Source organism: Schistocerca serialis, chromosome 4 (genome assembly GCF_023864345.2).
Source record: "Schistocerca serialis cubense isolate TAMUIC-IGC-003099 chromosome 4, iqSchSeri2.2, whole genome shotgun sequence".
NCBI classification, from domain to species: Eukaryota; Metazoa; Arthropoda; class Insecta; order Orthoptera; family Acrididae; genus Schistocerca; species Schistocerca serialis.
Genome location: NC_064641.1, coordinates 65,244,516 through 65,271,840, shown reverse-complemented (window position 1 = coordinate 65,271,840; position 27,325 = coordinate 65,244,516). Strand labels below are relative to the sequence as shown.

Here is a 27,325-nt window from a genome sequence, read left to right as displayed (position 1 = left end):
CAGGTAGAAGATACCTGTTTGGAAAAATATCATGTCTTGCTGTGTGAAGGAGTCTACAACTACCATCTGCACGTCATCATCCAACAGGAATTGTCGACACTTCAAGGCCTTTTTTAAGAGTTCCGAAGTAGTGATAACCACATGGGGAGAGGTCAGGACTGTCAGGTGGGTGATCGAGAGTCTCCCATTTGAGGTTGGCATAACTTTGGCGTTATGTCGTGTGCTGTATGCGGATGTGCATTATCATGAAGCAGTAGCATCCCTTGCTGCACCATTCTCCAACAGCACTTTTCGACAGACATGCTGCTCCTTACAAATTCTTCAATTTCCAATGGATGTCTGCCAGTGTTTATCCAGCCAAGAAAGAAACAACAGTACATTTTTCCTGTTTGGACGCAACTAGTAATAATGTCACCACGGTTCACGTTTCTGCATTTACCACACCCGTCGGAAAGACACAAAAGCCAAACTAATTCCTTTCCCACCTGTTGGTGCTTATATACCCACACCAGAGTCACACTATTTGCATACACACTGCAGCAACATCCTCAAATGGAAACCATTTCATCGCCCCTCATATCTTTCAATGTCACTACACAATAATTACGTCTTGTGTAATTTCATTTGGGTGATAGGGCAGGTCCAGACCCCATGGGCCTCCTCTGGCTACATCCTTGTTTGCAGCAATTTTTACATACAGACTTTGCAAAATACCGGTACACACACTTCTGAAAATAAGGATATCCTTTTGCATGTAGTTCTTGCTAACATCAGTGACACCAAATGCAATATCTACATAACAACTTGTTTTATGATTACATGCTTTCATGACATCAATAGCAAGTAACATGCTACAATTTGTCTCCATTACCATGACAGTTATCTTTATGAATCGAGAAGCAATGCTATACATTAAACTGAACAAATCTTTGTACAAAAAGCGGAAGAGAGAGGCGTTTGACCAATACTTAGTTAACAGTTCCTCAAATTCAATTGACAATGATACAAGAAACTCAAGTTTTGCATGAAGGAATTTGTCTTCTCAGCAATGTTTGGTTTCTTCAAAGTTTCGACTTTCAGTTGGTCTTTTCTGAACTTCACCAACATACTTCTTCAAATTAGCAATAAGTTCATGACTTCAATATTTCCAATCCATCTCATAGGACAAAATTTGAGAGCAAACTTGGAAAAACCCAGTGATATTTGAGAAGGTTGCAAACATTTGTGCTTAATTATCTTCTTCATTGATTAGAAATGCTTCTAAACCATACAATATCATCAACTCACATTTGGCACATGTTAAATTTTGAATTATATTCTTCAGTGACAAATTAAAACATTTTACACCCTCCAGGAAACTTGCCAGTAAATCAGAAGATGTGCCAGAATTCAAAAACATAGATGCTAAATATTTTGAAGGTACAGACTGATTTTGTTCATTCCAGAAATGAACCACCAAATCCGTCAGTACCTTTTGGACAACTTTGTCTAATAGGAAAAATAGTGAGACAGACACAAGTTGTGCTGAAGAGTCCTAGAATCAATGCCAACACAGCTACGGACCTCATGTCAAAAGTTCCAGTGCCACCAAGAATATATGGAGTACCTATAGTCCAGAAGGAAGACAGTTCTTTGAGATCAGTTATCAATGGGATCAACTCACCCCATATTATTTGGAAAAATATCTGGGCCACAAATTATGCAGCCTGGATGGCCATTTGAAATGTTGTCTTTAGGATTCGACACATTTCATCAGCTTATAAGGGAACAGCAAGTAGTAGCTCTTACGGTCAGCTTTCACATAAACTTTTTGTTTACCGACATGCCTATAGTTGAGACCACCAATGTCCTCTAGGAGCAAATATCGCCAGATTTCTGCAACCTAGAGCACTTGTGTTTTGTATTTTAGTTGGCAGGGCAAATTTTATGAGCAAACAGACAGAATAGCCATGGGCTCCCCCCTCTCACATGTAGCAGCTGACATATTCATGGAAGTCTTCAAACAAATTGTACTAAATTCCAAGCCATTGTGCCCATGTTACTGCCCACGACGACATTGGATGCCACCTAGTGGCATTGCGGGCACGTGACACGGTAACAAAAGTTGTAGGTGGAGCAGACATGGACAGGGGATCACCCTATCAAAGATATGGGCTGTATACAGGGAAATTCACTGAGATGGCAACTTTGACAAAGGGCAGATTATTATTATGCAGAGCCTGTGAATGAGTCTCTCTAAAACGGTGGAGCAGGTCGAATGTTCATGTGCTATTGCCTGGAACATGTATGGAAAGACTGCCATTAGGGGCTAAATGGTACGACATCCACAACTCTTCAAAGGAGACAAGGTTTGGAGGCTTGTCTGCCTTGCAAAGTAGGATAGATGGTGATATGTGGCATCTGTGCTGACAGATCACAACACTGATGCAAGCACAAGTGTTTTAGAGCACATCATTCATCATACATTGTTGAATATGGAGCTCCACAACACCCCACAACTACATGTTCCCATGTCGACCCAACAACATCTTCAATTACGACTGCAGTGGGTATTGGGCCTTCAGGATCCGACCGTCGATCAATGGAAATATGCTGCTTCTTCGGGTGACAAACATTTTGCTACACTAGGTCAATGTTCATCTCCACAAATACCTTCACAGAGGTGAACAGCAGCTCAAAACATGCAGCATGCCATGGATGTAGGCTGGTGGTAGCAATATTACACTATGGGAGACATTCTCCTGCACTATCATGGGACCTGTGGTGGTAGTCAAAGACACAATGACAGCTGTGAACCACCTGCATCCCTTCACGCTTCATGTCTTCCCCGATGGCATTGTCATCTTTCAGCAGTATAATTGTCAGTGTCTCAGAGTCAGAACCATGCTACAGTTGTTTGAGGAGCATTATAGTTAACTCATATTGATGTCTCACCAATCAAATTTGTCTGACTTAAATCCAACGGAACCCATCTGTATTGTTATCAGGTGCCATCATCACGTAAGCAAATCAGCAGCCCATTTTTTATGCGAATTACGTGAACTGTATGTACATGTATCCTGATGTGCGTAATCTGTGATGTATTTCATTCCAAAATGGATGAACAAGCTGTTAGGCAGGTGGTCATAATGTTTTGGCTAATTACTGTATATACTTTTATTAAATGGACTGCTGGATACAACAGTTTTGGAGGTAGTACTAACTCACTAGAGAGAGGAGAACGAGTGGGAGGATGGGGTGGGGTGGAGGGACGAGGGGGGGTTTGGTAGGGGGTGTTTCATTTGTTGCCTTCCTAGCCTCACTGCACACTTTCTTCATACTTATCCCCCATGGACCTGTAACCCACATTCCAGTCATTTTATTAATTTTTTCTTTAATCATATAGTGTTTTTCAGGTTGATTTCAGTTGGTTTTCCACCTTGCACTACCGACCTCCTACCACAGATTCCCCCAGATGTCAACCATTGCAACCTTTTCATGATTTTTCTCACGTGTTTTGGTGTATTTTTGCGGATTTTTTTGGACATATTTCTATGTGATTTACATATTTTTTACGCGTTTTTATCCTGCACAATGAATCCTTGACCCTTCGATCTGCATCAATACAGAAAAGTTTCCTTATCCCTAGCCAGAGCCCAGTACCATATATTGTTCCTTCATTGTTGCTTGGCTCATGGAATCGTCCCAAATGGCCTTACCATCAAATTACCCAACCACCTGCAACCCTTCCTTCCACAATGACCTCCATGTGTGCAGATTCCGCCAGTCTTTAACCCTCACCAACATAGTCCTGCAGAACCATATCAAGCCAAAACCTCTTTGCAATACCTCCTATCCATCCATAAAATTCTCCTTCCTTGCTATCCCAAATTCCTGAATCTTGTAACACACATTGAAACTCTTTCTCATCAGCAATTACAGCAGTATGCACAATGCCACCTCAAAAATCTCTCCACCCTGTTCACTTCCAATTCCCACCTTGGACTACCACTATCTACCTCCTCTACAACAAGCTCCAAATCTCCCCCACATCTTTTAATAGCTGACAAACTCTGCCTTGCAGACCTACTAATTTACCACACCTTCAGAAACTCACTCCCCCTACCTCACAGAGTCCAGAACCTAAACAAACCCGAAACAGTCACGAAACTGTCCTCCAAATCCTTAGCCCCACAAACATATCAGTCCTTTCCAAAGGCCTCATTTTTTGCCCCATTCCCAAATTCAATCATGCGGGATTTGGTAAAGGTACTCTCTCCTTCTCCCGGTCCCTACAGTACAAACACTGTTTTGCCAGCGACCCTACCAATCACATTCAACCAAAGATCAATGTTGAACCGTGCATGATACAGTTCATACCTCCTTCCAACTGTGATCCACCCCCACTGCCCCCAAATCATCCCCTGTTAACTTTCCACAATTTCTTAACCTCGAACCTTGAATCGCCATCATTCCTTAAATTCCTCAAAATGGAAGCTGACCTTACATCCACAAAAAGAACTGTATACTACCACCTAATAACTGACAAAGGTTCCAGCACTGGTATTTTGAACCAAAAGGATTACCAGACAGGACTCCGCCACCTCTCAGATTCATCAATCTATGACCCCATTTCAGAAAGCAAGCAGGATCTCCAGGCTCTCCTCAAATCATTAGGCCCATCTCAGAACTTCTCCTCGGAGTCCATCTCTCTCCTCACCCCTACCACTCCATGCACCCCTCCCTTCTACATGCTTCCTACAGTCCATAAACTCAATCACCAAGAACACCCCATTGTGGCCTGTTACTGTGCCCCCAATGAGAGAATCTCTAGGCTACTACCCACCGCCTACCCTCTTATATAAAAGAGACAAACCATTTCCTCCACCGACTCTCCACAGTTCCCGTTCCTTTACCACATGGTGTGCTGCTCATCACTACTCATGCCACCTCTCTTTAAACTACCATCCCTAATTCCCATGCCTTTGTGCTACTGAACACTAATTTTCCCAATGCCCTACAGAATTCTAAACCTGTAACTTCTTTCCTAGTCACCATGACCAACTATATTCTCACCTACTGTTGTGTTGGCTGAAGAGCCAACACCGTGTTACAAGAGGAGGCCGAAATGCACACGTTTAGCTCACGCAGGCTGGCTTGAGGAGGGAAGAACTATACTGACGTGAGGTCTGGAACATGACAAGGAATCAGAATTCAGAAAGCAGACGTAATTAGTTTCATACTTAACTTTAATCCATTAATGATGAATGTCGCTCTTGATGGTACATGATTCACAATATTATCTGTTCAGAATAGTAACTGAATATGGCGCCTTGCTAGGTCGTAGCAAATGACTTAGCTGAAGGCTATGCTAAACTGTCGTCTTAGCAAATGAGAGCGTATGTAGTCAGTGAACCATCGCTAGCAAAGTCGGCTGTACAACTGCGGCGAGTGCTAGGGAGTCTTTCTAGACTAGACATGCCGTGTGGCGGCACTCGGTCTGCAATCACTGATAGTGGCGACACGCGAGTCCGACGTATACTAACGGACCGCGGCCGATTTAAAGGCTACTACCTAGCAAGTGTGGTGTCTGGCGGTGACACCACACCTACAATTATTTTTCCTTTGAAGGCATTGCCTACAAACAAACTTGTGGTATGACTATGGACACCTGCATGACACCATGCTACACCAACCTGTTCATGGGCCCTCAACAGGAATACTTTCTAACACCCAGAATCCCAAACCCCTCACCTGGTTCAGATTCATTAATGACATCTTCGTGATCTGGATCAAGGATGAGGACACCCTATCCACATTCCTCCATAAGTACACCACCTTCTCCACCATTCACTTCACTTGGTCCACATCAACCCAACAAGCCATCTTCCTCGATGTTGACCTCCACCTCAAAGATAGTTACACCTGTACCTCCATTCATATTAAACCTACCAACCACCAGCAATACCTCCACTTTGACAGCTGCCACCAATTCCATACCAAGAAGTCCCTTCCATAAAACCTAGCCACCTGTGGCCATCACATCGGTAGTGACAAGCAGTTCCAAAGTCCCAACATCTGGTCATCGAGGAACATTCACCTTGTGGCGCAGTACCAGCCAGGACTGGAGCAACTGAGACACATTCTCAGCCAGGGTTTCGGCTACCTCTAGGGTTTCAGCTACCTCACGTCATACCCTGAAACAAGGAATGGCCTACCCACTATCCTTCCCACCCCTTGTACAGTGGTATTCCACCACTGACCAAACCTACACAATATCCTTGTTCATCCCCACACAATCCTGGCTCCCAACCCTTTGCCTCACGACTCATATATCTGTAATAGACGAAGATCATGACCTGTCCCATACAGCCTCTTACCACCACCTACTCTAGTCAGGTCACAAGCATCACCTTCCCATCAAAGGCAGGACTATCTGTGAAACCAGTCATGTGACCTAAAAGCTAAGTAGCAACAACTGTGCTGAATTCTATGTGGGCATGACAACCAACAAGCTGTCTGTCTGCATGAATGGCCTCAACAAACTGTGGCCAAGAAACAGTTGGACCATACAGTTGCTGAGAACGCTGTCCAACACGACATTCTTTATTTCAATGACTGCTCCACAGCCTGTGCCATCTTGATCCTTCCCACCAACACCAGCTTTTCTGAACTGTGCAGGTGGGAACTCTCCCTACAATATATGCTACATTCCTGTATCTCTCCTGGCCTGTCTCCATTAATCATTGTCCTTTGACCACCTACCCCCTTTCCTGTTCCCATCCCAGCCTAATAGCCCTCTGTTCCACCAAAACACCCACAGCCTTCGTATTTCTCACCTTTTCCACTGCTCCCTCCTCCTGCCCTCCATCTAACCTCTTGACTGCATCTAGCTGCCCTGTCTGCTCCCACAAGCAGCACTTTACTGTCCCCGATCCTTATCTTGCTATCCCTCCATCTCCCTTCCTCAGCCTCCTCCTTATCCCCTACCAACAAGTTTGCTCGTCCCATCATGCACTGCTGCTCGCAGTTTGGCCTTGGCAGCCAGACTGTGGTCATGTCTGTGCGAGTTGCACTTAAGGGCACATTTGTGTGTGTGTGTGTGTGTGTGTGTGTGTGTGTGTGTGTGTGTGTGTGTGTGTGTGTGTTTTGTCTAATCAGATAAAGTCCTGTTTGGCTGGGAGCATGTTTGTCAGTCTTTTTTTTGTGCCTCCCTACAAGTCAGTAGCTCCGTTATATGATGTATAGCAATTATCTTTTTCACAATATGGTCATTTTCACCTCATTCTTTTTGTCAAACATTTGCTTCTAGCTCCTCCCATGAGCTTTTCACAGAAAACTCAGAGAGGAAGCTGCGTGGCATTAAATTTCCTTCAGTTTGATGTATACTTTTGCACTTTATCTTCAACCAATCAAAAGTTATAGAATTTCTAGGATGTACACTCAAATCCAATGCTCCTCTAGAAATGAGTATTTCAGAGCTTGCTGCGTTTTAACTGCTGTATCTTGCTATTTTGGTGAATAATGACATTTTAACAGTGGAAATAAGGTAATCTCAATTGAAACACAACACTTTTTTTAAATAATTATAGCTTTTATCATATCATTACGAATCATATAATGAAAGTAATTACATGGACTGATAGTACGAGGGCAGTTCAATAAGTAATGCAACACATTTTTTTTTCTCGGCCAATTTTGGTTGAAAAAACCGGAAATTCCTTGTGGAATATTTTCAAACATTCCCGCTTCGTCTCGTATAGTTTCATTGACTTCCAACAGGTGGTAGCGCTGTACGGAGCTGTTAAAATGGCGTCTGTAACGGATGTGCGTTGCAAACAACGGGCAGTGATCGAGTTTCTTTTGGCGGAAAACCAGGGCATCTCAGACATTCATAGGCGCTTGCAGAATGTCTACGGTGATCTGGCAGTGGACAAAAGCACGGTGAGTCGTTGGGCAAAGCGTGTGTCATCATCGCCGCAAGGTCAAGCGAGACTGTCTGATCTCCCGCGTGCGGGCCGGCCGTGCACAGCTGTGACTCCTGCAATGGCGGAGCGTGCGAACACACTCGTTCGAGATGATCGACGGATCACCATCAAACAACTCAGTGCTCAACTTGACATCTCTGTTGGTAGTGCTGTCACAATTGTTCACCAGTTGGGATATTCAAAGGTTTGTTCCCGCTGGGTCCCTCGTTGTCTAACCGAACACCATAAAGAGCAAAGGAGAACCATCTGTGCGGAATTGCTTGCTCGTCATGTGGCTGAGGGTGACAATTTCTTGTCAAAGATTGTTACAGGCGATGAAACATGGGTTCATCACTTCGAACCTGAAACAAAACGGCAATCAATGGAGTGGCGCCACACCCACTCCCCTACAGAGAAAAAGTTTAAAGCCATACCCTCAGCCGGTAAAGTCACGGTTACAGTCTTCTGGGACGCTGAAGGGGTTATTCTGTTCGATGTCCTTCCCTGTGGTCAAACGATCAACTCTGAATTGTATTGTGCTACTCTTCAGAAGTTGAAGAAACGACTTCAGCGTGTTCATAGGCACAAAAATCTGAACGAACTTCTCCTTCTTCATGAGAACGCAAGACCTCACACAAGTCTTCGCACCCGAGAGGAGCTCACAAAACTTCAGTGGACTGTTCTTCCTCATGCACCCTACAGCCCCGATCTCGCACCGTCGGATTTCCATATGTTTGGCCCAATGAAGGACGCAATCCGTGGGAGGCACTACGCGGATGATGAAGAAGTTATTGATGCAGTACGACGTTGGCTCCGACATCGACCAGTGGAATGGTATCGTGCAGGCATACAGGCCCTCATTTCAAGGTGGCGTAAGGCCGTAGCATTGAATGGAGATTACGTTGAAAAATAGTGTTGTGTAGCTAAAAGATTGGGGAATAACCTGGTGTATTTCAATGCTGAATAAAACAACCCCTGTTTCAGAAAAAAAATGTGTTGCATTACTTATTGAGCCGTCCTCGTAATTAAAAAATGAAGAAAAGTGCATTCAAGGCAACACCTTGATTTTTTCAAGCCGAAGGGTCGAGGTTCAGTCATCTTTGTCAGAAGTGAAGATGTCGTCCAACAATACAGGTAGAATACCGATGTCGTCATCGTAACCTTCTTCCTGAATTAATGTTTTCACTCCATTGTTGCACTTGCTCTTGCAATTCGGGTATGCAACACATTTTTACAGCCACATGTGCCACTGTCACAATCTTTTGCGCAATGGCAAAAAAATAATCTTCAAGGTTTCATCAGGGGCAGCATCCGACTATGAGAGTTTTGGAACTAGTTGGTCATTCCTCTCCTCCCAATCCCAATTTGGTGCCCTTATCTTTATGTTCCTCCTCTAACCACAGGTGTAGTTGGTGGTATGTCAGGAATGCATGCTGCTTAACAGTTCCTTCGGTTGGAAAGGGAGTTGAGAGAGCAGGCTTCATGTTTCCACCTGCTCTGATAAACTATTTGTAGCAGAACTTGTTGAGGGACATTTTTGTGGCTGTAGTGCCATACTACATGAGAGTACCCAATGGAGAATTGTGGGAAAATAGCTTGGTTGCACGTTGTGTGATTTTGAACTTCTGGTACATTTTGACAAAAACCATTTTACTCTTGCAATATACTGTCGATGTTGTGTAACACCCTATAAATGCATGTAAGAATAACAAATGGGCATTGTCCTTCATTTTCAACTCCTGTTGCAGCTTTTGTGAGGAATATGCACCCATCTTTACTCTTCCCTTACAGGTTTTACCAGCAGAATGTCATGATCAGTTGGGGTTTGGTTACCAAGACAACAGCTAAGTCGATGTCCTCTCCAGTAACAGCAACCAAGGAATTCTGCAATTTGTTGATAGTTGTCTTCACAATATCAACTCTAGCATCACCTGAAGCTTGGAGCATATTTATCCCATTTTTCTGCATGTGCATCAACAGTAGGTTTATCAGCTGATTCTTACTATGAAAGTTGGAAAGGAAACCATTTTGTTTGACTTTAATTTCAATTTCCAAACTGAGACTGACATCACACATCTGCTGGGTCATTACGATCGACTCTGTTCAGCTGCTTTTGTGCTCTCTCATGCGTCAGCGTACCATCAGAAATGATGGTACAATCTCTTCCATGATAATGGGTCTTCAGAAATCTAACATAACAATCACAAATGGTTGATACAGTTCTCTACTTTTACCAAACAACTTCGTGGACTAGGAATCCCAACAACAAATTTAAAGTTAGTTAAATAAGATCCTTTTCAGTTTCCTTAAACAGTGTGTATAGTGCTGATTTCTGCACTTCCTCATTCCACTTTCATTGATGAATCCCAGAAGGTACAGAGCCAGTTCATATAGGATATAATTTTTCAAATTGTCATCTGATCTCTTGGTAATGTAGACTCACTGAAAAAACAAGAATGGATCCACAACAACTTTTTCATTGTCAGTCTTGATTTTCCTATTCATTGAGAAAGGAGGAAGTACACAATCTTTCCATGACAGTTTGATTTTTATGAATTTCAAGTTTTCCACTTTTACCATTTCTCATTTGCCAACTGTGACTGCACCATAACATAAGATTAAATCATCTCCCACAACACCTGTCACTATTGACATGATTTTCTCAGCCCTCAGGAAAAGGCTGTGATTATCATAATAATATAAGTTGTAATTATAAAAAAGTGTAGTGTTTCAATTGAAATTACCTTATTTCCATTGTTAAAATGTTGTTATTCATAAAAAAGCAAGCAGCAGTCAAAATACAACAGGCACTCGAGACAATTATTTCTAGAGGAGCATTGATACTGAGCTTACATCTTAGAAATTCTATAACTCTTGGTTTGCTGAAGATAAAGTGCAAAAGTGTACATCACACTGAAGGAAATTTAATGCTCTACAACCTCCTCTCTGACAATTTTTCTGAATAAAGATTGTGGGAGGCACTAGACATAAATTTTTGACAAAAGGAGAGAGGAAAAAATGATTTTTTCAAATATCATCAATTTTCGCCAATGCATATCTCAAAGACCATTGGGAATTCTACAAATACGTATAGAGATAATTTTATAGTAAATTTAATTGGCTTTCATTTTTATTTGGAACAGTCTTTTTCTACTGATATAATCAAAGAACCAAACAATGTGACCTATCCATCACCTCCTGCCTAGCTCACCTCACAGGGGGTGGGGATTTTTAGAATGTTTGCCACCTAATTATTCCTAAAGAAGTCAATTCTTGCATAGTCCACGCACTCTACATCCCCTCTTTGATGCACTCATTGACTGGATTGTATGGAAAATTTTGAAGTAACAATCCCACTTGAGTGGGATGCAATGGCATGTAGGTGAACAGTATATGTCATAATTCTGTGCTCAGAATATAATTTCATGGATACTGCATCACGAATTTCATTTCCTTGGATTCCCATATTGCAGCTACCCAATGGGTGACTCATCTATCTGTTGCCTTTACTGTAGGTGGAGAGTATGCTGGATGTACTGGGTGGTTTTTTTCTGGTGGGTACTTGTGCTGAATGAATGATACAGCACAGAGGCCATCAGAGCAAACAAGGACTACTGTACTATTTTTATGACTTACCTTCTCCATTGTCCTCAGTACTGCTTGTAGCTGTACAGGAACAATAATGATGACAAATACAAATAAAAACCATAAACACACTGTAGATGTGAATCCTGAAGGCATATTTAAGAGAAATGCCTGTGCAAGTAACTAAGCTTCCTTCCTTGCACCAACCAGCATGTATGACTGCAGAACTGAATATAGAATTTGACGCACTGATTCTGTAACACTCTAGTAATTTTAAAAAGAGTTTAGGGACTAAAAATCCACGATGGACACTCTCTCCCTCTTCCATGAGGCCTGAATGAGGCTACAACCACTTCACACAAAACCTTGCAAGGGTCATAAAACGGACACACATAATTATAGGCTCAGATCTATCTTAGTGAGAGTCTCGAAGGTCAGCAGAAAAACAATTTATAATTGGGTTATAATTTTTTTTGTAAAAACTGCTTACTAAGTTAACAACAGTTTAGCTTCAGAAGGAGAAAATCTATTAATTGCCTCTATACTCTTTGTTAAATGAAATGATACAGGATTTAATGGAAAAAAGCTAACACCAGGAATTTCCTGCATCTCAACAAAGTATCTGATTTTGAAAAATATGCATTACTTCTACTACTACTACTACTACTACTACTACTACAGAAAATGCTAAATTATGGGACAGGGGCACATTTCGATCCTATCTACAGGTCAGGTAATAGAGTTCGGTAATCATATCACAAAGTGAGGGAACTGTACAATCCAGTGAACAAATTGGCAAACAAGGCCCTCCATAGTTGTCAATACTCAGTCCACTTTTATTTATAATGTTTATTAATGATCTCCCAAGCTACATTAAAAACTTTACCACATTATAAATGTCCTACTCATTAATCATCTGACACAGGAACTAAGACAAATGATTCACAAATCAACAACAGAATAATAAGCTGGTTAAACCGCAACAAACTATTACTGGGCAAAGAAAACATGGCGTGTTTCCAGGTGTTCTGCCTAGTTGTTGTTTCCACAGAATGGTGCATAAAATGAAAACAACACCTTGGCAAAACTCCTAGAAGCGCACCATTAATCACTAAATCAAAGAAAACCTGAGATATCACACAAAAATTTTACTTCTGCACAACAGTCAGCATCTAAAATTGATCATTTAGTCATTGACATTACTCTCATCAACCAACAAAAAGTAACGAAACTTCTTGGAATATGGATGGATGACATTTACAAATACATATAAGGAAAAACTTTTACATGGACTGAGTAGCCGTTGATACTCTTTCAGCGTCATCAGCAGCGTCTGTGACAATGAAACACTCAAAACAGTACACTTTGCAAGACACTCTCATCACATATGGAATCTCTTTCTGGAGTGAAAAAAACAGAGGAATATTCCTCATGTAGAAAAGAATCACTAAAACACTGAAGCAAGTTTCAGTACCCCCTAGTACAAATACTCCGTTCTATGAAGTGTCTATCTCACGTGTCCTTGAAACTGTCTGTTTCATCCATGTAATATCCAGTTGTTTACAAAGAATGATGAGGAGCACGAAAACTTAACCTGCTATTTAAATAATACCTTTACAGTGGACAAGCATTTGCATAACAATCATGGCAGTGTGAGACATAAGGCGTACTTGAGAACATAAGTTACCTCAATGAATTTAGCAAAATGCTAAAAAAGGTACTCCAGAAACACTGCTTCTACATTGTAAAAGACTACATGGGAGCCCAATTAATCTAATTAACATAGGACAGTCTGTTACTGATTATAGTTTCACAATAAATGTTATTAGTAATTAATAAATGTCTATTTTGACTTTTATATTTTTGTAATTTGATGCTACTGTATGAAATTACCAAATGCAGTTATCAGTTGTTCCCCTACAGAGCTCTTGTCAGTTATTTCTTGTGTATAATATAGTTTTTTATGTCATACATTATCATGTAAAAAAGCACAAAACTAGCTCATGGGATACATAAATAAGTAAACAAAGTTACACTCACATTACACATTTTCAAACAAGCAAAAGTGACTGTCAGTTTCATCCAGTCTTCCTCCCAATGGCTCATTATCTTCTGACTCAACAGCTACATAAAATCTCACCTGCAGATACTAATGTGTATCTCTAGAGAATACCAGGTCAGGTTCTAGCCAACCTGAACTCCCAAGTCTAGTAGGCCATTGAACAATAGCGATGCTGCTTGGAGATGTTCGATCATTCCCAAGTCTGAGAGGTATAGTTAAACCAGTTTCATAGCATATATCAGTAAATCGTCTTCTTCACACATAAAGTTAAAATAATTGTGGGGGATGTACTTGCAAGCTGTGAAGCTGTGGAGAGGTGCCACAATATATTGTGATTAACTATGCCAGAAACCTGCGATATGGAATGTATTATAGAAAAAACTAAATCCGGCTCTCATACATAAAAAAGTGCATTTGTAAACTTCACTACTGGCCGAACTGAGGTCTCAGCTGCTCCCCTCAACAATCCCTGACTGGAAGCAGAAAACTAGATTCAGTGTGATGACAGTGATTTGAGCGAAATACTCTGCCATAGTTTCTCCAATGCCTGGAGAAAAATATTCCTCTTTGCAGTATTAACAACACATAGAAACCTCACTTACAATGATAACAACAGTCTCCCATACAGATGATGGTAGGTGCCTTCATTTTGCATGGTGTAATGCTTGATCAACTGAACCATAAAAAAATCCTTTCTTCTTTGAGTATTTTAGTTGAGAAATATCCTATCACCTTCCGAGCAAGCCATAAGACTGAGAATACAGCCCTCCTGTCTGACAAAACTTTTGGACTATGCCAACAAGCTTGTAGGCACAGATACAAACAGCTGGTAAGATGCCACACAGGTGGCAATGGTATATATACTGGCTGCATGTCATCTGCAATGGACATATTAGTGACACACATGAAGGGTACTAGGCAATACAAATGTGGACAATACACCGTCGACTTTGAGAAATTAGTACTACATTTTACACTCTAACCAAGCTGAAGCCACCGTCATACTTAATCAGATTGTCCTTCACTACAATGACAAAAATGGCTGTCTTTGGTTGAGAGTAAGAGAGGGATTTCATTTTGAGTTTCGCAAGAGTCTGACGTACTTTAGATGAAAGGCTCCCTACATGTGGTAGAGGGGCATGAACTTCTTTTTCTTCTCTTTTGAATCAAAATGTTTATCTGAGGTTTGAACTGTAAATCCTTAATTCTATGTGGTAGGTGCAGTACCTGCCCCTTATTAATCTGGATCACCAGTTCATAAATTACTTGTTTGTTTTTTGTACAGTGTTTGATATTCTGGAAGTAGGGGACACCAGAGCTGATTAGCCCACTTTTTTCTAGATTTTTTTCCCCAGCTTTTATTTCAAATATTTCCATTGACCTTCTATGTCTTGCGACAGAATACCACATAAGTATAATGAAAACGAAGATGCTAAGGTAGACAGTGGGCCTCACTAAGTTAGATCACATTTCTAATGACATCATTAGGAAACAGCTTGATGTTGCACCAATTCAAGTCAAGATGCAGAAGAGTCGTCCTCAATGGTTTGGGCACGTTTTACAGGTCGGTGATGACTCTACTGCCAAGGCGGGTTACAAACTTGAAGTCGTTGGCAGAAGACCCAAAGGATGAGCTACGCAATGCTGGGCTGATACAATTCATAAAGACCTTAAATGCGTGAACACCCACCCAGATGCAGCCCGTGATAAGAGCGAAATAGAGACACTGGACCTACGTAGTGGACCGCACAGGCATGTGGGACAAATGATGAAGGAAAAGAAGAAGAAGATCTTTTATGTGGGAACATTTGTACATGGCTTCAGCATAACTATGGCTTCTCACTGTTTGACTATTCATAAAAAAATATTTAGCACAGTAATACCAAGTAAGCCAACCTATGGCACATACTATTTTATCATTTAACTTAGTTATGACATTGGTTAATTAACAGGAAATGTATTGATCTTAATATTCACAGTAAATTTTAATATAAATTCCTGCAAATTTATGGCAAAATTACAAAAAGTAATTTGTGTTATCATTGTTATACAAACAGTTTGACATAAAAGTATGTCCAATATTTTCATCAGTCTTTATCTGAATGCTCAATAGTATCTTTACAGTTCACACATTCATAAAAGAGCCCTATCATGCTATTTTTAACACAACACATGAGCACTTGTGCACTGAATCCATTCATCACCTCGAATGTTGTAAGAAAATGATTTAAGAATCCTAAGAAACAGGTCAGCCTCATCCTCATCTTCTTCATCTTGAAGAATCTTCTCACAAATTCTCACTATTGCTGAAGTTCTTTTATGTTTGTTCTTTGTCTTTCACGGCTGTGATTTCTCAAACGGCATGACTTCTTCAGGCTTTGTTGTTGACAGCATAGGCTTACCATCACATTTGTGAACAACTGAAGGGTCAGCTTCAGCAATTAAACCACAAGCAACAGCATTAGGATCAGGTCTATCTGTTACATATGAAGGCAGAAAGTTACTATCAGTGAAAATGTTCCTGTTTACGGGAGAGATGTCTGTCACTTTGAATACAACCAATATATTTCTGGGTGAACCTGTGTCTGCAGAGCAGTTCTCCACAATACCTGGGAGGCTGTATATTGTCATTGGTCATTTGTTTGTTGTCACTCTTACATTGCACACTGAGTTTACAAACTTCTTAAAGGGGCAGTAAAAACTTCTGTCTAAGGACTATAGTTCATGGCTATAGTGAGCAGGAAAAGACAAAAGTCTGGCACCACTTTCCCTGCAAAAATCTGACTTGAAAGGATAAATGGGAGCTATGGCTGTCAATTAGTAACAAGCAAGGATGGCCTTTGGAGCATTGAACATGTACCACAAAATGTTGCATGTATTCAAGAGGCTGGTTTCTGTTATTCACCCTCGAAGATAGGCACTACCTTTGCTCCCAACAGGATCGTCTCTGATACTTACTTTACTTTTTCATGCCCGGAAACTACAATTTGTTTGCCCAGTATTGGGCAATGTCCAATGCTTCTTCTATAGCCAGCCATAGATCGTCGAGGGTGCATCTGTGGGGGCAGGCAGGGCATTGTAGAAGACGTTCCATGTCCTGTCGAGTGCCGCAGTTGCATTTGTCGTCATTTTCATCCAACAAACCCCATTTGATCAGATTAGACTTCACAGACAAAATGGAGCTTGAAGTTAACCCTACAGAGTATGAGAAAAGGTGGCACACTATTCCCATTTGCCCTAACAGCTCAAGCACTAGTGATAAGTGTTCCTCTTTCAGCAGCTGTTACCCTCCCTGTTTGAGGTAATTACAGTAAGCAACTACTCTATCAGTCTTTGGATGGCTGTGATTCCAGTTTCATCTACACTATGTGATCAAAAGTATCCTGACATCTGGCTGAAAATGACTTACACATTTGTGGTGCCCTCCATCACTAATGCTGGAATTCAATATGGTGTTGGCCCAACCTTAGCTTTGACGACCGCTTCCACTCTCACAGGTCCTAGAAGGTTTCTTGGGCAACAGCAGCACATTCTTTGTGAAGTGCTGCACTAAGGACAGGTAACGATGTCGGTAGGTGAGGCCTGGCATGAAGTCAGCGTTCCAAAACACCCCAAAGGTGTTCTATAGGATTCAGGCCAGGACTCTGTGCATACCAGTCCATTACAGGGATGTTACTGTCGTGTAACCACTCCACCACAGGCTGTGCATTATGAACAGGTGCTTGATCGTGTTGAAAGATGCAATCGCCATCCCCGAATTGCTCTTCAACAGTGGGAAGCAAGAAGGCACTTAAAACATCAATGTGGGCCTGCACTGTGATAGTGCCATGCAAAACAACAGGGGGTGCAAGATCCCTCCATGAAAAACACGACCACTTCATAACACCACCACCCACGAATTTTACTGTTGGCACAACACACGCAGGCAGATGACGTTCACCGGGCATTCACCATACTCACACCCTGCCATCAGATCATCACATTGTGTACCTAGATTCATCACTCCACACGATGTTTTTCCACTGTTCAATCATCCAATGTTTATGCTCCTTACACCAAGCGAGGCGCCATTTGGCAGTTACTGGGAAGATGGCTTATGAGCAGCCGCTCGAGCATGGAATCCAAGTTTTCTTACCTCTCGCCTAACTGTCATAGTACTTGCACTGGATCCTAATGCAGTTTGGTGGTCTGGTTAGATGTCTGTCTATTACATATTACAACCCTCTTCAACTGTTGGTGGTCTCTGTCAGGCAACAGACGAGGTCAGCCTGTACACTTTTGTGCTGTACGTGTCCCCTCATGTCTCCACTTCACTATCACATCGCAAACAGTGGAAGCTTCTTCATCTCCCAGTACCTACTGCAACCTACATCCTTCTGAATCTGTTTGGTGTATTCATCTCTTGGTCTCCCTCTAGGATTTTTACCCTCCACGCTGCCCTCCAATACTAAATTTGTGATCCCTTGATGCCTCAGAACATGCCCTACCAATCGATCCCTTCTTCTAGTCAAGTTGTGTCACAAACTCCTCTTCTCCCCAATCCTATTCAGTACCTCCTCATTAGTTATGTGATCTACCCATCTCATCTTCAGCATTCTTCTGTAGCACCACACTTCAAAAGCTTCTATTCTCTTCTTGTCCAAACTAGTTATCGTCCATGTTTCATTTCCATACATGGCTACACTCCATACATATACTTTCCGAAATGACTTCCTGACACTTAAATCTATACTCGATGTTAACAAATTTCTCTTCTTCAGAAACGCTTTCCTTGCCATTGCCAATCTACATTTTATATCCTCTCTACTTCGACCATCATCAGTTATTTTGCTCCCCAAATAGCAAAACTCCTTTACTACTTTAAGTGTCTCATTTCTTAATCTAATTCCCTCAGCATCACCAGAGTTAATTCGACTACATTCCATTATCCTCGTTTTGCTTTTGTTGATGTTCATCTTATACCCTTCTTTCAAGACACTGTCCATTCCGTTCAACTGCTCTTCCAAGTCCTTTGCTGTCTCTGACAGAATTACAATGTCATCAGCGAACCTCAAAGTTTTTATTTCTTCTCCATGGATTTTAATACCTACTCCGAACTTTTCTTTTGTTTCCTTTGCTGCTTGCTCAATATACAGATTGAATAACATCGGGGAGAGGCTACAACCCTGTCTCACTCACTTCCCAACCACTGCTTCCCTTTCATGTCCCTCGACCCTTATAACTGCCATCTGGTTTCTGTACAAATTGTAAATAGCCTTTCGCTCCCTGTATTTTACTCCTGCAACCTTCAGATTTGAAAAAGAGTATTCCAGTCAACATTGTCAAAAGCTTTCTCTAAGTCTACAAATGCTAGAAATGTAGGTTTGCCTTTTCTTAATCTAGCTTCTAAAATAAGTCGTAGGGTCAGTATTGCCTCACGTGTTCCCATATTTCTACGGAATCCAAACTGATCTTCCCCAAGGTCGGCTTCTACCAGTTTTTCCATTCGTCTGTAAACAATTCGCGTTAGTATTTTGCAGCTGTGACTTACTAAACTGATAGTTCGGTAATTTTCACATCAGTCAACGCGTGCTTTCTTTGGGATTGGAATTATTATATTCTTCTTGAAGTCTGAGGGTATTTCGCCTGTCTCATACATTTTGCTCACCAGATGGTAGAGTTTTGTCAGGACTGGCTCTCCCAAGGCTGTCAGTAGTTCTAATGGAATGTTGTCTATTCCCGGGGCCTTGTTTCGGCTCAGGTCTTGCAGTGCTCTGTCAAACTCTTCACGCAGTATCGCATCTCCCACTTCATCTTCATCTACATTCTCTTCCATTTCTATAATATTGTCCTCAACTACATCGCCCTTGTATAGACCCTCTATATACTCCTTCCACCTTTCTGCTTTCCCTTCTTTGCTTAGAACTGGGTTTCCATCTGAGCTCTTGATATTCATACAAGTCATTCTCTTTTCTCCATAGGCCTCTTTAATTTTCCTGTAGGCAGTATCTATCTTACCTCTAGTGAGATAAGCCTCTATATCCTTACATTTGTCCTCTAGCCATGCCTGCTTAGCCATTCTGCACTTCCTGTCGATCTAATTCTTTAGACGTTTGTATTCCTTTTTGCCTGCTTCTTTTACTGCATTTTTATATTTTCTCCTTTCATCAATTAAATTCAATATTTCTTCTGTCACCCAAGGATTTCTATTAGCCCTCGTATTTTTACCTACTTGATCCTCTGCTGCCTTCACTACTTCATCCCACAAAGCTACCCACTCTTCTTCTACTGTATTACTTTCCCCCATTCTTGTCAATTGTTCCCTTATGCTCTCCCTGAAACTCTGTACAACCTCTGGTTTAGTCAGTTTATCCAGGTCCAATCTCCATAAATTCTCACCTTTTTGCAGTTTCTTCAGTTTTAATCTACAGTTCATAACCAATAGATTGTGGTCAGAGTCCACATCTGCCCCTGGAATTGTCTTACAATTTATAACCTGGTTCCTAAATCTCTGTCTTACCATTATATAATCTATCTGATACCTTTTAGTATCTCCAGGGTTCTTCCATGTATACAACCTTCTTTCATGATTCTTGAACCTAGTGTTAGCTATGATTAAGTTGTGCTCTGTGCAAAATTCCACCAGGCGGCTTCCTCTTTCATTTCTTACCCCCAATCCATATTCACCTACTACGTTTCCTTCTCTCCCTTTTCCTACTACCGAATTCCAGTCACCCATGACTATTAAATTTTCGTCTCCCTTCACTATCTGAATAATTTCTTTTATTTCATCATACATTTCTTCAATTTCTTCATCATCTGGAGAGCTAGTTGGCATATAGACTTGCACTACTGTCATAGGCGTGGGCTTCGTGTCTATCTTGGCCACAACATTGCGTTCACTGTGCTGTTTGTAGTAGCTTACCCACATTCCTATCGTTTTATTCATTATTAAACCTACTCCTGCATTACCCCTATTTGATTTTGTATTACAACCCTGTATTCACCTGACCAAAAGTCTTGTTCATCCTGCCACCGAACTTCACTAATTCCCACTACATCCAACTTTAACCTATCCATTTCCCTTTTTAAATTTTCTAACCTACCTGCCCGATTAAGGGATCTGACATTCCACGCTCCGATCCGTAGAACGCCAGTTTCCTTTCTCCCGATAACGACGTCCTCCTAGGAGTGTGGAAATCTCGCATACAGACGTATCACACAACTGACACCCAATCACCTGACCACATTCGAAGTCCATGAGTTCCAAAGAGCACCCCATTCTCCTCTCTCACAATCTCTAATGACTACTGAGGTCTCTGATATGGGGTACCTGGCAGTAGATGGCAGCACAATGCCCCTAATATGAGAAACATATGTTTTTGGGGGTGTCCGGATACTTTTGATCACATAGTGTACATTTCAGGTGTCACCAGGGGTCAGCTTCAGTCTTGTCTAGACATTGTTCAGGTTGCCAAAAAACAAGGCTGTGTTGTGCTTGTTGAAGCTAGTACACCATGCCTAACTAGTTGCCCGAAAACCAATCAGGTCCCGCCATTCCAAAGTTGGTCCGAGAGTGGTGTATTTTACGTTGACAGGAAACTGCAGTGGTGTAGGCAAGCTGCCTAACTCGTTTTGGTGAAAAGCCAAAGTATATGTCAATAGCTTTAATAAGGTACTCTTCAGCATGTTTTTCTGCATTGGATGTGATCTAGACTTTACCTATGTTCGACCTATTAAAGTTAATAAGAGTACTTACTTACAAAAAGACACCAGGTTAGATTGGCTACGTCGGACGATGTGCCGCCATTTAAGTGGGCCAGTGTATCTCATTGCCATATTGGAGTTATTTTAGTTCATTTATGAAAACGTTTTAAACATTTATTGCTGTATAGTGTCAAATTAATTTTAAATCCATGGACTTTAATCGCTGTACTTGTTTAGTAATATCGTTGTCTTGGAGTGCACCACAAAATATATTGAGCAAGCAAATTTACTTTCACTGCCAAGAAAACACAAAATATGTGAGCTTGCTCACTCAACAATCTAATTCCACTGGCCTGTTTGTGGAAAGGTGACAGTATTGTTGCCATCAACCTCCTTGGTGCAGTTTAACAAAATAATACCAATTGTCCATTGTATCCCTACAGCCAATATTCTCATGTCTCTCCAAATAGTGGCAATAATCAGTGATGATAAACATTAAATTTAAATTGAATCACCTGTCATTCATAGATCCTGGAATGATGTCATATGAAAAGTTAATATTGAGTTCTACAGTACAGTATTGTTCAAACATAAAATAGCATGAAAGAGGAAGAAGATGGTAGAGTCCATGGACAAACAGTTAGATGCACTCTATAGGATGGATAAAGGTAAACTGTTGAAAAACAGTAATGCTGATTATTAGCTACAACATTGTCACATTGGAACAACAACCAGAAAGTAACTAAAGACCTCAGAGTGCACATGGACAAAAAATTAAAGGATAAAGGAGGATTGCTGAAACACACTGATGGTGAGTTTGGTGTTGGAACTTCAATGTTGTCGCACTGGAACAACAACAGAAAAGTAAAGATCTCAGGCTCAAACTAATGATTTCTGATGACAATATTATTGCCATTGTTTGTCTACAGATGATAACAAAGAACTAATCAATTAACTGATGATGTTGACGCTCAATGTGAATGCATTATAACACATACAGAGGCAACGAAGCTCCTGGACAATGTAAAGGTTTACTTGGACAGCCAGATGAACACAATTTCAGCCAAACTAACAGCAACGAAAGGCCTGTATGATCATGCTGAACACAGATGACATACAAATCTGACTCAAAGGAAACATACTGATTATTTCCTTGTACAAAACATTGCTTTTTTCAATATCTGGTCAAAATTTTGATTAAAATATTGTGTAATTGGTGGATTTATGTGAAATAAATACGAGCATGTTCTTGGCTTGTAACCTGTGTCATTCTAATTTTTTTCTGACTTTCTGGATTATTCAGATTTTTGACAATATGGATGAGCTACAGCACCTAGTCAAGATAAAAGAGGTTCCACTGTAGCTTTCATTTACAAAAACCTCTCCTTAGATGTTCATCGTGCATGTGGTCCTTATCACAAGTAAAATTTTGTGTGTGTAGAGGCATTGTGAGCAAAGGGTGATAACAACTGTCTGATTCACATTCAGTTTTGTGTCTATGGACTTGAGAGCTAACATACCTTCGATTTTGTGGTGCATAGTATGCAGCTTGGAGGAATGCTACATGTGTAACAACATTTACCTTCCCGTAACCATGCCTATCTGTCTTCATTCTCCGTGTTTACAAATCTCACGTGTTACTTCCAGTTTTTCTCAATTCTGAAGATAAGTCTTCTATGTTTCATTTGTGTTCTTCTCAAACACCCTATTGCAAATTAAATTATTAAGCCTTTCCCTGAGCCCACAGCACAATATACATGGTACAGTATAGCACCCTAGGTTGGTATTCTGGAAGGTGACGGTTCAAATCCTAATCCAGCCAGCCAGAGTTGAGTTTAGTTTACAAGATGTTAAGCCCAAAACTTCCTCGAGCCCGCAGTGCCATATAGATCTTTAATTTCTGTTTTTCCTAAAAGTATAACTTGGATGAGCAAGCACAAGGTGACATTTCTACAATGAAGGCAAACTCATGATTGTTTGGAAAAATGTTATGTATTGGACCCCCACCTCCCTTTTCAGTATGTCATATAAACATTAGTCTTCATAACTGGTCAATTTGTTACCACAACCAGATCTTCTGGTTTCACATTAATTGCCTTTGCCAATTCACAAACAAATTGTCACCTTACAACCTAACCTAGATCTTGGGCTGCACCACAAATCTGTCTGTCGCCACAACCAAGGTTTCGGGGGGGGGGGGGGGGGGGGGGTCCAACATGTGATTTTAACATGTGATTTTAACATGTTTTTTGGGAGTCTCTTCAATTTTCTTTCTAACTGTTCTACAAACAAAACCAGCCCACTTTTTTTAAATACCGTGGCAACTATCAATCTAGCAAAGAGCACCAATCAGTGTTTTAAGTTGTGTATGCAGGGAGGCAACGCTTCTGTTGACATTGGTATTTACGGAGGTATCTTTTCAGGTTGTTATACTTATTTTGTCTTTGTAGCCCCAAAATCTCTCTCCTCGACCATTCATTTACAACAGATATGATAATTTATTCTTCACGTTCATAAGAAATCATATAAGCAAGTATGTCTTCATTGAACAGTTATTAATTGTTTACTTACCCAAAGTCCAGGATATTAGGGATTACACATCTGTGAGGAACTTTAACGATCTTTGGTTTCCCAGTTGTGCCTGACGTTTGTACAGCATAGGCATAACTGAATTTATTGTGCAGCTTTGGCTGATTAATAATTGTTTCAGATCCTATATCCCACAAATAAATTGTGGAACCACATAAGATGATACTCTTATTAAGCCTTGCGTACTTCAACAGATGAGTCTGTGACACATCAGATGTTGATATTATCCAACAAATGTTCAGCTTTCGCACAAAACTCAAGTTCCGTTGGCAAGACGATTTATCATCTATAAAAGCAAAAGCTAATCGCTTCTTCAGTACACTGCAAATAAAAAAGGGTTTGAAAACGAAATATTAATCTGCACAAATAAACAGATGCTAGTGTCAAATCATCACAATCCACATAAATCGCAATACATTGGGTGAATTTTATTTGGTCCCATTTGATTACATTATGTAGGCTACAGGTAGTGTACTTACAACACCGAGTAGGTTACCTTACACCTATTAACTTAAAATATTTAACCTACATTTACAGCAAAAAACAACATACTATGAGTTATTTACATACATCGTACTACGATATTTTCAACTGATAACAATACATACATACAAGTACTAACAGCATTCTCATTCTTCATATGCATACTCTACTACACTATAAAAAGCTTACCCTAAAACAACACTGCACAGAAGTGGAACGCGGTCCATTAAAATACCTACGAAGCATCCTTCTTGATCAATTTCACTTAAAAACTCACAAATCTTGATTGCACATTCTCGAAGAAGACCGTACTTGACGGAAGAAACATCAGAGTCTTTCCACACTAGCGCAACATTCACTTCGTTTTTTGCAACAGAAGCCTCAAATAAATCATATAATGTCGCCATATTTCTGGAGGAGACGGCTATTCATCGTTTAGAATTAAGGAACAAGGGATGTGTTTTATAGGTGTATGACATTTTAAATGATGAGTCAACAAACACAATGTTTACATTTTTCACTCTCTAATACACAACGTAAACAACTCAAGCTCAAAGCGGAAGGTCTTTGGTGCAACTACGCTTACCATATTCAAACATTTTCAAAAAGATATGTCACTTGAAACCGGCAATTTACATCTGTGAGGAAGCGATTCCACGGGGTTGAGACTCTTGTTGTTGTGTTCTTAAGTCCGAATAGTGGTCTGATGCAGCTCTCCATGCTACTCTATTCTGTACAAGTCCTTCAATTCCGAATAACTATCGCAACTTACATCCTTCCGGGATCTGCTTACTGTGTTCATCTATTGGTCCCCTCTACGATTTTTCTCCCACACACTTCCGTCCAGTACTAAATTGGTGATTCCTTGAGGTATCGGAATGTGTGCTGTCAACCGATCCCTCCTCCTAGACAGCCTGTACCACCAATTTATTTTTTTCTAAATTCTGTCCAGTATTAGCGCATGTTAAGTGATCTACCATTTAATCAGCATTCTCCCGTAGCACCACGTTTCGAAAGCTTCTATTCTCTTCTTGTCTAAATTGTTTATCGTCCATGTTTCACTTCCATACATGGCTACACTCCGTACAAATACATTCAGAAAACACTTCCTAACACTTAAATCTATATTCGATGGTAACAAATTTCTCTACTTCAGAAACGCTTTCTTGCCATTGTCACTCTACATTTTATATCATCTCTGCTTCGATCATTATCAGTTATTTTCCTGGCCAAATATGTATCTACTACCGGTACTTTTAGTGTCTTGTTTTCTAATCTAATTCCCTCAGCATCACCAGATTTGATTCGATTACATTTCATTATTTTTGCTTTACTTTTGTTGACGTTCATCTTATATCCTCTTTTCACAACACAGTCCATTATGTTCAGCTGGTCTTCCACGACCTTTGCTATCTCTGAAAGAGTTAAAATGTTATAGGCAAACCTCAAAGTTTTTATTTTTTCTCTCTGGACTTTAATTCCCACCCTAAACTTTTGTTTGTTTCCTTTGACGCTTGCTCAAGGTACGGACTGAATAACAATGGGAACCAACTGTCTTACTCTCTTCTAAGTCATTGCTTCCGTTTCATGCTCGTCAACTCTTATAACTGTCGTCTGGCTTCTGTACAGGATGTAAATGAATCGGTCGGAGCTGAAAGGCATAAGTCCATTTTCACAACTTTTCAGGAGAAGGAAAAAAACTGTATAGATGTATCCAAGCCAAATAAATATCGATTATAACTCCTATTACGTAAAAAGTAATTTCTTAGAATGTGAATTTTTTTAGTGAAAGTACAATTTCAATGTTCAAACTGCATTTATTTTTGTATAATGGTTCTCGGGCGAGACATCGGATGTCATAGTGAAAACTCCACAATATTTCGTCAGCGCAACTGGCCGACATCTTCAGGTGCGATGAACACACTGCTAAGGCAGGACCACAGCCTCCTTTTTATGCCAGTCTTAGGCAGGAAGTGCGCATGCGTGGAGGCGCCAAATTCGATGGCCAATAGCGACGATATCTACAGATAGCTGGAAGGACAGCAACGCCACCTACAGGATGAAGAACCAAAGACTTCGGCGCACGCGTGGAAGCTGCCGCCGCTGCTCTGCGCTGCCATCGGCCGCCCCAGCGACCTCTGTCGGAAGCCGCAAGCAAAAATGCGCGTCCACGTAGGCACCTTGATTATCCTCCCGTTGTCAACAGAATATTTATGTTGGTGGCGAATCGTCATCCGTCTTATGGCCAATAGTACTCCTCGCTGCTCGAAGCGACTTCAGTATGGCCAGTGCTGGATCCCAAGCTGTACTAAGCTGAAAGCCCATGTCTCAGTTTACAAGATTCGTCGAGCTACGTATTTCCACCACTTCCTTAATAACACTGTCCCAGTACGAACTCGTCGATGCGAGAATTTTTGTATGTTGATAATTCATAGAATGGCCTGTACTGAGACAATGCTCGGCCACTGCAGATTTTTCTGGTTGCTCCAGACGAGTGTAGCGTCGGTGTTCAGTGCATCTCTCTTTTACGGTGCGACAAGATTTGTCCGATGTACGACATGCCGCAGCTACAAGGAATCTCGTAAACACCGGGTCTTCTTAGGCCAAGGCTGTCCTTAGATGAGCCCAAGAGAGCTCTGAGTTTTGCCGGCGGACGAAAGACTCATTTAACTTTATGCCTCTTCAATAATCTTCCTATTTTTGAAGAGACACCGCCGGTGTATGGCAAGATGACCATTCCCCTTTGTTCTTCGCCTTCTTCCACTTCCTCACGTTGGGTAACCCGCTTCGGTTGTAAGGCATGGCGAATCTCCCGTTCGGAGTATCCATTTTGTTGGAAAGTGGTACGCAGATGGAGTAGGTCCTTGGATGAGCTGTCTGAGTCTGATATGGTTCGTGCTCTGTGGACCAACGTCCTCAGTACGCCACTTCATTGCAAAGGATGGTGACAGCTGGTGGCCTGTAAGTATAGGTC

The 27,325-nt window shown here is 41.0% G+C and overlaps 1 protein-coding gene across 1 annotated transcript in view; it reads right to left on the bottom strand.

The window, feature by feature from the left end:
- The window catches only part of LOC126473852 (beta-alanine-activating enzyme), a 446,532-nt gene extending 421,626 nt beyond the window's left edge, over positions 1 to 24,906 (bottom strand). The window contains exons 1-2 of the mRNA XM_050101181.1: positions 24,541 to 24,906; positions 23,851 to 24,189 (exon numbers count right to left, since the gene is read on the bottom strand). Of these exons, the coding sequence (XP_049957138.1) occupies positions 23,851 to 24,189; positions 24,541 to 24,758 (557 nt within the window). The 5' untranslated portion in view covers positions 24,759 to 24,906. The remainder of the gene's footprint in view (positions 1 to 23,850; positions 24,190 to 24,540) is intronic.
- Between the last annotated feature and the right edge of the window lie 2,419 nt (positions 24,907 to 27,325).